The sequence below is a fragment of the Camelus ferus genome, chromosome 5, assembly GCF_009834535.1.
Source record: "Camelus ferus isolate YT-003-E chromosome 5, BCGSAC_Cfer_1.0, whole genome shotgun sequence".
NCBI lineage: Eukaryota > Metazoa > Chordata > Mammalia > Artiodactyla > Camelidae > Camelus > Camelus ferus.
The window spans coordinates 93,692,048-93,703,729 of NC_045700.1; the positions used below are offsets into that span (position 1 = coordinate 93,692,048).

At 51.1% G+C, this 11,682-nt stretch overlaps 1 protein-coding gene across 2 annotated transcripts in view; it reads right to left on the reverse strand.

Annotated features, from left to right (window-relative positions):
• The window catches only part of ASB18 (ankyrin repeat and SOCS box containing 18), a 58,574-nt gene extending 49,016 nt beyond the window's left edge, over positions 1 to 9,558 (reverse strand). For both annotated transcript variants that reach the window (XM_032480560.1, XM_032480559.1), the window contains exon 1: positions 9,316 to 9,558. In XM_032480560.1, coding sequence (XP_032336451.1) covers positions 9,316 to 9,520 — 205 coding nt within the window. In that variant the 5' untranslated portion in view covers positions 9,521 to 9,558. The remainder of the gene's footprint in view (positions 1 to 9,315) is intronic.
• Between the last annotated feature and the right edge of the window lie 2,124 nt (positions 9,559 to 11,682).

Consider the following 11,682-nt stretch of genomic DNA (forward strand, 5'->3'; position numbering starts at 1 on the left):
CAGATCCAATGACTGATCAGGTTCTGGAACAGGTCCTCCCATTGTGACCCTATGTGGGAAAACTCTAACCCCTGTATCAGCTCCAAGGCTCCCCTTCGGGCCTGGCCCGGCATGGTGGGGCCACAGGGCAGCTGCCCCTCTGCCAATCGCCCTCCTCCCTGCCCCTCACAGGTGTGAGTCCCCAGCAAATATCCTGCCAGGCAAATTCCCTCATCACTGGACTGGGAACCCTGAGGCCACCTGGAAGGGCGGAAGGATGTGTTGTCAGAGCAGGTGAAGACAGGAGAGCAGACAGGTGCCCCGCCCAAGGTCAGGAAGGGCCAAATGGATTGAGGGCGATTTGGAATCGAGTTTCCCAAACACCTCAGGTGAAGAACCAGGGATTTTTTTTTTGGAGGGGGTCCCAATTCGTCACACATGATTCTTTTTCAAAATACAATAATAATTCATTACAGGGAACAATAAAACAGAAATAAGCAGAATTACAAGTTCAGGAATCACACCCATGGGTGTTACATTGATTGTCAAATGGCTGTCCATGTTTCTAAATGCTGACTGTCCATTTTCATGGCCAACACTTTGCAGAGCAACACCTCCCTCCCTCTGAGCTCCGAGTAGCACCGTTCTCCATCAGAGTCCCTGGGGTACAGGGCGGGTGAAGGGATGTGGAGAGACGATGCAGTAAGTTAGCTCACAGCACATCTTCTAGGCTCTTGGACACCTGCTAAAAGTTGGAACTGTACTCTGTTGGACAGGGGTTGCCAAGCCTTTTTTGTGAAGCACCAGATAGTAGCTATTTTAGGGTTTGTAGGTCATAGGGTCTTTGCAGCCACTGCTCGGCTCTGCCATTGTAGCATGCGAGCAGCCTTGGACAGTATGTAAGTGAATGAGCATGGCTGTGCTTCAATAAAACTTTATTTATAAAAACAGGTAGCCGGCCCCTGGACCATAGTTTGCCGATGCTTCGATGTGGGCAGTGGGGAACGATTGTAGGTTTGCGGGAAGGAAACTTACGTGCACCTCTAAACATGACACTGCCGTTGCGTCTTTTCCTCCGCATACCTTTCCCACCCTTCACGCCCATGCAACCTGCTCTTTATCCACAACGCAGGCTTGACTCAGCAACGGTCAATAGAGCTTCCAGGCACCAGACACGTATTTGTCTCTTTTCTCCCATATCTGTCCTGCTTTGGGTTTGCTGAACTTCTTGAATCTGTACATTTATATCTGTCAACAAATTTGGGAAGAGTTTGGTAATTATTTCTTTAAGTATCTTTTCCACTCCATTCTCTTTCTCTTCTCTTTCTCGGCCTCCTGTTGACTGTCAGAACTTCTTTATGGTCCCACAGTCTCTGTCATTTCATTTTCAATCATTTCAATTTCTGTTCTTCAGACTGGGTACTTTCTATTGATCTGTTTTCATGTTCACTGACTGTTCTGCCATCTTTGACCTGCTGTTCAGCCCGCTATTGGCGTCAAGGGAGGTGGGGAAGGGTTTTGCTCTGGCCGGGCACACTGCGTTGGCACAGGGACCTTCGTGGTGGAGGAGGAGGGGGCGTGGGGGTGCAGCAGCTCCGTATCCCCTGGCCCCGGTCTCTCCACCTCCAGCCTTCCTACATATGTGAGAGTTCTTCCCCCCCAATTAGATGATCTCATTCCATTGCTGAGTGGCTCCTCACTGCCTTTCCAAAGAGGTGTAAACACTCACGTCTAGAATTTGTGGCCTCACACAATGCAGTCACAGCTAGCCTGCCTGGGTGTCCCTCCCTCTTCTCTGACTCACACACCCCTGTTCCAGCAGGTCCCGCCTTCCTGTGCGAGGCGGGCTGTGTGCCCCGCGTCGGCTCCCTGTGCTCCCTCTGTGTGGGTTCCTGTCCTTCCCGTCACAGCCTATGGAGACCATGCTCATCTTTCAAGGGCCAATCCCGGAGGTTTTTAGGGTCCTCTATACACTATTGGGTCTATTAACATTTATCACACACCTGCTGTGTGCCAGGGATGGTGGCTAGGACAAGCCCAGTTCCTGTTCAATATCCGACTGCTGAGTTTGGCATTGGGCGATGCTGGAAAGCAGGACCAGGCTATGGGTTGTGTGTTGCCATTTCCAGTCAGTCTCTGGGAAATGTTTATCCTGGGCAGAGCACACCGTTGCGGGAGCCAGCGTCATCCCGGAAAGGTAGAAAAGCCTCTTGCCTCTTATCCTCGTCTCTTTTTGTTCTTTCAAAGCTCTCCAGCGCGCTGGGGACTGATGCTAATAGAAGTGTGTCATCAGCATACATTATTTCTTTATTAGCCTGTTTCTCAGTTTTGATTCTGAAAATACCCTGATTTAGTCTAATTGCAATTTCACTGTGTTCCACAGGCAGTGACGGTTCATCCTGGGGCGAGCTGAGACTCGACCCTGTAGGATTTCTCTTTCTGCTCATATGCTTCGAAGCTGGACCATTAGCTCTAAGTTATATAGCTCATCTCACCACAGCGATTCAACCTACCTCTGGGAAAAAAGAGCCTAGGGTGTGTGTCTGGTAGAAAGCAAAGGATATCTTCATTCTAGGTGGTAGGACATATTTTTCTGTAGCTAAAGCCAGGGCTGCTGCTGGAGCCATTTTATTCCTAAATAATTTAACTATATTCAAAGATAATCTGATGTTATTGTAGGAAAGTGTATTTCTAATAAATTCCACTTGATCTGGGTGAATCAATTCAGGCAGCGCATAATTGAGTCTGTTAGCAAGGACTTTAGCAAGAATTTTGCAATCAGCGTTAATTAAGAAGATGGGACAATAATTTGTGCATAATTCCAGATCTTTTCCTGGCTTGTGAATCAAAGTAATAAGAGCAATGCTCCGGCTGGTGGTGGGATAGTGTCATTAGGTGCTGATTTATAAGTGCTTAGAAAGGTTTAATTTCATTTTGCTTCGAGCAGGGTCTCCCTGCCCCCACACACACTGACCCGGGTGTGCAGCCGAGACGGCAGGGCCCTTTCCTCTCCATCCTTCCCTGTCGCCACTGACCTCCAGCTTCCCATTTCTGTTTTTATTCTGCAGCCGAGTACCCCACTCGTTCATCCATGTTTTTTCTTAATACTCTGATTTGAAGTGAAGGCCTCCATGCTATTGGTGTTGTGTGTGTGCGTGTGTTTGTGTGTATGTGTGTATGTGTGTATGTGATGTAAAGTCAAAGGTTTGTACACAGCTTCACTGGGGATGTTTTTTCATGGTTCTTCCTGCAACGCGCCTCTGGGTAGATATGCATCAAGAACCCTTGACTGCCAGTCAGGAAACATCCCTGGTTTGTCTGCTGCTCCTCACTGGCTGTTGGCCGGTAAGGGAACACATGTGGGCCTCGGTGTCTGCATCTGTAAAATGCAGCCATAGGGCAATCACAGGCATTACGGAGCACTGGAAAGAGCATTGGATTTCCACCTCCTCCGCCTGTGGTAACTGGGATGTGAAACTCAACCTCTCTGAGCCTCACTTTCCTCAGCTGGGAAAGTGGGAAAGACAACAGCCCCTGGGAAATGCACCCCCAGTGCTGACATCCTCACCGCACGTGGCTCCTCCATCTCTCTCCTCATTCCAGTGCCACCGTGCTCTGGTCCGCGGACTTAACTCTCCAAAAAAAAGCTGGCCCCGGGCCAGGCTGTTGCTGTTTGGCGATTCAAGCCCATAAACGAGTCTCCCACCAGCGTCCCAGGCGAGACCTTCCCTGCTCGACTAGCCTGGAGCCGGCCATTCCTTTGAAGGTGAGGCCGGGTCTGCACAGGCGTCTGAGGACGCACCACACCGCGTAAGGCAGCGGGGTTTTGTTAATTTCCACAGACACAAGTCATTGGTCTTTGAACCCTGGTTCAAGCAAGAAACACCCTGAGAGAGGACTCCATGTTTTTAAATGAGGAAACTAAGGTTCAGAGCGATGGACTGACAGTTTCAAGACCACACAGGCAGCTGGGATGTGGGTAGGTGGCTAAGGGAAGGCAGAGACCCAGGTCACGGCACCGCTGGCCCCTTGCTGCTTTCATCACACCACGTCTCAGGTGCGCCCGCCCGCAACGCCCACATGCTTGTCTCTGGTTCAGATGTGGGTCCTCTAAGGCGGGAGCTGGGCTCGTTCAGCTGACATTCACCCGCTCGGTTTTCCGTGGGCTCCGCGGCCCTCCATGCGCAGGGAGGGGAGGTAGATGTACCCCGACGGCAGCGCACGCTAGGCGCCAGCTTGCAGGTGCGCCGGCGGAGCAAACAGCCGACTTCCGCCAGCGCACTCCATTTGGTCCGTGTCCACCACACGCCACCCACCTTCGGTCCCCACCTATACGTGCTGCTGGGTGAGATCTCTTAATAAAAACCCAATTAGGATTTCTTTAACTTGCCTCCAGATGCTTAAATACCATCACCCCAAACACAACATCATGCCCCTAGTTCTCTATTTCAATCAAGAATTCAAGTAGCATCTTGACTTGTATATATCAGCAGCGAAATCATGGAATGCTGACATCCTTAATAATAGCAATTAGTAATCAGTTGTTTCTTAAGTAGTTTGATTACGCCAGTTACCAAATTGTATGGTTGATGCGTTTGGGGGGCAAGCGGGGTCTCTCCACCCCTCCCCCGCCCACCTTTCTGTGTCCCTGTGATCTTGCTGGTTAGTGAGCCCATAGGCTTTGCAAAGAGGAAAGGTCGTTGCTAATATTAAACTGAGAGACTTGGCTTTAGCAGAAAGCGGAATCAGATATTTCTTCGCAGAAAGACTAATGCCACTTGTATCAGTGGAAACGCCCTCTGTGTCCACCCAGCTGAACGTGCCCAAAAGAGGCTGGCCCATCCATGCAGGCACCACACTCAGAGTTTGTGCCCTTCTCAGGGCTAAGACCCTGGACCAGGCTCTGGATACCAAGTGATAGCAAAGGTATTGAACTTGAGTGGTCATTTGTTTCAGTAACTGATGGAGACTGATGGCACTGTGCTCTTGTGGAGGGAGGAGGTGGGTCTGTGGGCCGGGGGCGGGCAGGGGCACCTTTCTAGCAGAAGCCACCCTCCATGCGGGGTCTGGGAGGAGGGAGTGGCCTGGGTGAGCCAAGGAGGCAGAGGAGGGACTCATAAGCCCCCAGATTTGGGTGTTGCCTTGGCGAGGAGGTCCTTGTTGGGATGGGGTGGGTGGGATGGGATAGATGTGGGAGCAGATTGCGAATGAGCTGGGGCTCAGCCCTGTTCTCCTCACACACGTATACACACACACACACAGACTGCTGTGCCCCCCAGCATGGTCTCCCCTGTTCCTCACAGTGGGGCAGTCTGAGTCTGACTGGGGTGCTGAGTGCTGGTTAGAGACCTCCATGTACTTCCCAGCGTCTCACAGGGCATCCCAAATGCATCCTGGCAGGCGAGCGGGTAGCTTCCCAGGGCACGGGTGAGTTGTGTCTTTAGGGGAGTCTGACTGATGACCCCTCTCCTGCCTCCTGGCCATGCGGGGACGGCACCTCCTGCGCTCTGCCCCTCATCTGCTGGGGCTGAAGTTTTCAGTTCCTCTGACCTCGAGGGGGCCCGGGTACACCTGCGGGGTTCTCTAAACAAGTCATCCCCACCACCTCCTCGGCTGGGACCTCTTTTCCCTGAGCTTTTGTTGTGATGCTGACGTGGATGCATAGAAATAAATAATTATTGTTTTTTCTGTTCTATTTGGTGAGAGTGACAAGCTCACAGATGAGCACGGGGACTTCACCGCGAGAAGCCAGGCCCTCATAGATGCACGCTGACAAACAGAGAGAACTGTCACCTTTCTTTTTCTTATTTTTGCAAATTGTCATCTTCTGAACAATGCCCAGGGTTCTGTCAGTCAGGGTTGTCCCTGGGATGGACAAGTTTTCCCTCCCTTTCCCCAAAATGCCTTCTCAGCACGCCCTTCGGTGCCGGCCCCTCCTGGCCTGGGCGGGCATCCCCAGCTCCGCCCGCTCGCTGGGCCCTGCCCCATCCTCACGCTCCTCCTCCTGACGACTGAAACTCTTTCCCGTACCCATTCCCAAGACGGGCCACATTTCAAGGTATTGCTGTTAGTTCTGCCCACTCTGCAAAGATTCTAAACACTCAGGATCATGGCCTTGGAGAAGCCTGGAGGGTGGAGGGAGGTCAACAATGACCCAAGCCAGCGTTTTCCAAAGAGTGACCTCAAATCACCAGTCCCCCAGGCAGTGAGGCCACAGCCAGTCTGCCTCGTGCCCTTGGGAAGGTCAGCTGGGGCCGCTTCCCAAGTGCACTTCTCCCGTGGGGCTTTGCTCAGGGACCTCTGCTTGGGATGCGGCAGGAATCTCATGCACTAGTTAATAAGGAAAGGCACTGGCCCAGAGAGGGAAAGGGACTTCTCTGAGGTCACACAGCTTGCTGGTGGCAGAGCCCAGGCTTTCCCCCGGAGCGTCCCACTCCAAGACTGGAGCTTCTCGAGGCACCCGAAAGCCCGCCTGTGGCGGCATGGGCTGGGCCCCGAGTGCCTGGGAGGCAGACACACGCATTGTTCCTGTTTCTCTTCTCCACTCACCGTGCTGCCAGGCACACAGCAAAATCACAAACATCGTCACCGCCGCGGGTCCCTCGGATTCCCATCTTGATTGGTGGCACGGCCCTCTGCTCACCAGCACGCCCTGCCCAGCGAGCGCCCAAGCGTTTCTCACCGCTGTCACTTGCCTTCATGACTGCCCCACGCTCTTGGCTTTGACCCTGTCATCTCTCACCCGGGCGACTGCCTTCAGTCACCACCCACCTAGATCGCATTTCCTAAGCTTTCTTGTTTCCTTCAAATCCTACCCCCATATTTTACCCAGAGCAGCAGACCCCAAACGCCGGGGTGAGCGTGTTGCTCCTCCACCCTGGGCTCCAGCCCCGCCAGCTTCTTCTGCAGAAGAATCACTGGTAACAAAATGTGCCCTTAGTCTTCAGTTACAATCATCCTGAAATGAGAACAGCCCAGAACAAGCCCAAGTCCTTACAACTTGTCACCAGCATTGAACTTGCCCTTCTGAACTGGGCCGTCCAGTGTGGAGAAGGAGACACGAATGTGGTTTAGAACACAGTGGGCCCGTCGTGGGAGGGAACGGGGCTCTCAATGCAGACTTCATTGGCTTCAAGTGTTTTGGAAAGTGATGGGGACAGTAAAGACAGTGCAGGGCAATTCATAATGTGAAAAGACATGCTATTTTAAACTAAGGGTTTCAAATCCACACATCCCCAACCTGCTGGGATATGTTGGTAAAGGGAGATGTGGCAAGATGGCACTTGCTCTAGTCAGAATCCCAGCAGAGCAGACGGCGCAAGTCCAGGGGGTAACAGAGGCAGGCAGGGCTCAGGGACGCCAACTAGGGTGGCTGTAGCCACAGGGGGAGCCCCCATCCCTGTGTCTGAAGGGGTAAGCTGGGAGGTAGGAGCTGCCAGCCAGGAGCTGAGCCTTCAGCCCAATGACGAATCCAAATCACAGCAGTGACCAGGCAGGGACGGGTCCCCAGAGCAAATATCCTGCCCTCCCTGCTCCTTCTGGCACCTTCTGTTAGCTTCACCCAACAGGGGCCAGAGACAACCAGCCAGGTTGATGCAGTTCATAAGGTCACCTCATGAGTGGGCAGCAGGCAGAGGGCAGGGTGGGTCTGGAGGGCAAATGCAAAACTCAATACTCCTGGCCGAAGCACAGTTTATGATCTCAGAGTCCCCCCGTGCCCCCAGGGCAGGCTCCTGGATTGGTGCGTGTACCATGCTCTGTCTTGGGGGAGGTCCTGTGCCCGTCCAGGCACAGCTGGGGTCAGAACAAAGGCATGTTGCTCTCTGGGCTTGTGGCTCCTGGGCCCTCACCCTGATCGGGTCCCAGATATTGGGAAAACCAAGGAAAAGAAGAAGCAGCAGCTGGTTTCTCCCTAAAGCCTCCTGCAGTTTGCTCACACCCCCAGCGAAAGGCAGCATGGGGCATGCTCCCACACCACGAGGGAGCTGAGGGATGGTCGCCCCCTTGGAAGTTCCAGTCTCTGATCTTTGTCTCCATCACACTGAAGCTCCACTCGGCAGCACAGAGGTCCCCGACACGTTCCCTTCTGGTGCCCTTCATGCAGGTGTGAGCACACATTTGAGCACGTGTGTGTGCATGTGCATGTGTGAGTGTGCAAGTGTACCCAAGTGTGTGCACACACACATGTGTGTTGGGGAAGAGTCTGTTTAGTGCAGGGAGAGGAGCCCAGAACATTCCTTAGGAGTCAACACACAACGTGGAGGGCACATCTGGCCAGCGGGGAAACAGCACAACACAATTAGAAGTTAATCTCAGGTCAGGGAAAATATTTTCAGCAAATACAGCAAAGGGATAATATCTATGTCCTGTGAAGGAGACCTATAAGATGACAAAAAAGATGTAAAGAAATGAGGAGACAGTGCCCAAGGACCCGACCAGACAAGAGACACGTGAAGAGGTTTACAAAGAAAACCCAAACCCCACAGACGAGAGTTGGTCCTGAGCAGCAGAGAAAGGACGGATGGCCAGGGCGAGCTTGCTAAATCGGAGACGTCAGTGTGAACATTCATCACCGGTGATATTCAGGGTGTGACGGGGCACATACACTCACTACCAGAGGGAAGAGAAACCCTTTCAGAAAACAATTTGGAAAATTTCCTATCCAAGTCCCAGGAATGCTGTTCCTAGAAATTTATCCTTAAGGATAGAACCCTTTCTTATTAAGGAATAAGAAAAAAAGCATATGAATGCTAATAAAGACACTAATTACAGCGTTATTGACTACTAAAAATGTAAACACACAGTCCCCTCTTGCAGGCATTTGGTTTAAGTATTTGGTGATTAATCACCTCAATCGGTGATTGCTACGCAGCAGCCTGGAAAATACTTTAGCTATATTAACTCAACAGAGCAGGACGCGAAATCACGTCTTCCGCTCGGCTGTAAGTGGAGGAAATCTACACATGCAAATAGGCGGGGGAAAGAAGTGGAGAAATGAAAACAGGCACCGTGTCGGGGGGTGGTCACGTGGCTTACTCTCTCTCCTTTAAAATGTTCTGTATTGTGCCTTAATTGTTGCCTGTGTAACACAGATACGTACATACACCTATACTGTGTACATACACACACACTGAGTGTATACACACACACACACACACTGTGTAACAGTGCGCACAGCGTATATGCACAGTACGCGCAGCCGGTGTACGTGCATAAACAGGAATCGGAGAGCCGGGCACGCACCGCTGCCTGTCTGCCCACTGGCCCTCCCCGAGCGCCCACCCCTCGCGCCGGGCCGCGGCCTCAGGGTCAGGCGCCGAGGACGCGCGCGGTTACCTAGGAGCACTGCGGGGGGCAGCCGAGCCGCGGGGTCCTTCATCCAGTCGTCGTTGGCCAGCTCGATCACAGCGTCCACGTGCCGAACCTCGGAGCGGATCAAGTCGCTCACCCGCTCCTCGTCCTCGGCGTCCAGGGCCGACTTTAATCTCCTCACCAAATCCGAGCTGACCGGGTAATCGGGAAGGCGGTCAGAGATGGACATTGCGATGTCGTTTGTGTGGCGACCAACCTGCTCTTTTTCTCAACTGAGTCCAAAGTCAGCAGCTGTGCCGAGAGGGCTGTGGGCGAGGCTATAAATAGAACAGACGCGGCTCCAGTTTCAGCCCTGGGGACCGGCGCCGGCCGACAGCCCTCCCCAGCCCCTCCGCACCCGGAGATGGGGACGGACCTCTCTGAGACCTCGGGGAAGCACTGGTCTAGAGACGGGCAGGAGCCCTGTTTGTGAGAGGCAGAAGGCGTGGGGGACGAAGCTGTTAAAAAAAGAGCTCTCGTGGGTACTGCTGATCCGTGTCTTCTTTTATCAAAGCAAGACTCTGTCCGGAACCTGTAAAATCCCCTCCCTGAGCCTGGGCTTGGAACCTCCGTTCTATTGAAGGCACTTTTCTTTAATGGAAGCGTAGTTGATTCACAGTGTTGTGTTCATTTCTGTACACATTTGTGTACAGCGCAGTGATTCACTTACACTTACGTATACACACATACATACTCCTTTTCATATTCTGCTTCATTATAGGCCATTACAAGGTATTCAGTATAGCTCCTTGTGCTGTACAGTAGGCCCTTGTTTGTCTATTTTGTAGTATCCACAAATCCTGAACTCCCAATTTATTCCTACCCACCCCCATTCCCCTCTGGTAACCATAGATTTCTTTCCTGTCTGTGAGTCTGTCTCTGTTTTGTAAATAAATTCGTATCCTTTTTTTTTTTTTAAGACTCCACATATAAGTGATAACATATAGTTTTCTTTCTTTTTCTGACTTCACTTAGTGTGATGATCTCCAGGTCCATCCATGTTGCTGCAAATGGCATTATTTTATTTTTAATGGCTGAATAGTATTCCATTCTATAAATATACCACAACTTCTTCATCCAGTCATCTGTCGATGGACACTGAGGTTGTTTCCATGTCTTGGCTACTGTAAGTAGTGCTGCTGTGAACATCGGGGTGCATGTATTTTTTTGAATTAGAGTTGAGAGGAAGATTTTGTAATGTCTACACCACAGTATCCTTCACTTCATCTAAAAGGAGGGTCTGGTTGACTATAAATTGGACATGCCTTAAAACTGAGAATACAGTAGAATCTTTGACTTCCAAATTCAGAGATGGACTGGCTGGTCTCAAGAAGACAAAAGCATGATACAAGTGAACACAAAAAAAGTAACATAATTATTGGCAGCAGCCTCCGTACTTCCTAAGGCTGCTAACTTTGGCTTAAAACACCAATTCCACACCCTGTGGAAGCACAAAGCACCATGTGTCGGTTTCTGTGTATTCCTGGGGGGAGCGGGCTTTTTCATGACCTCTGTCTCCAGGGTTTCTGGATCTTGCCAAGTCAGCCTGGGCACCACGCCCAGCTGCTCCAGCAGTGCCTGGGCGCATGGTGATCGGAGGGGAACAGGCTGTGCCATGTAGCTTAAAAAATCAATTAATTTTTAGATTTATTAGAATTGAAATATATTTCAAGTATAACCTTGTGTAAGTTTAAGGAGTACATCATGTTGATCTGATGCATTTATATATTGTCATATGGGTGCCACTGAATTGTTAGCAAACACCTCTATCATGTCTCAGAATTATGAGTTCACCCTGTGGCGGGGGTGATGAAACTCTCTTTGTCCCTTAGCAAGTTTGATGTTCAGAATACAACACTGTTGCCTAGAATCACTCTACTGTGTGTTAGATCTCTACGTCTTATTTATCTGCTGGTTGCAAGTTCGTGCTCTTCAATGACATCTTTCCTGTTCCCTCATGTGGCCTTTATAGAGCCCCCTCCATCTTGGGTCCCAGTTCTGCCACCTCTTCCCTTTCTCACTTTCTCTTATCTCCTGGTGTGATGGTTAATTTTCTGTATGAATCTGGCCAGGCCACAGTGTCCAGATATTTGTTAAAACATTATTCTGGATGTTCCTGTGAAGTTTTTGTGGGGGGATGAATTGGTGGACTTTGAGTAGAGCAGATGACCATCCGTTGTGTGGGTGAGCCTCATATAATCAGTTGAAGGCCTTACTAGGACAAAGACTGATGTCCCCTAAGCACGAAAAAGGACTACCAGCAGATAGCCTTTGGACTAGAACTGCAACTCTTCCTGGGTCTCCAGCCTCCTGGCCTGCACTGCAGGTTTTGGGCTTGCTGGTTGCCACAAT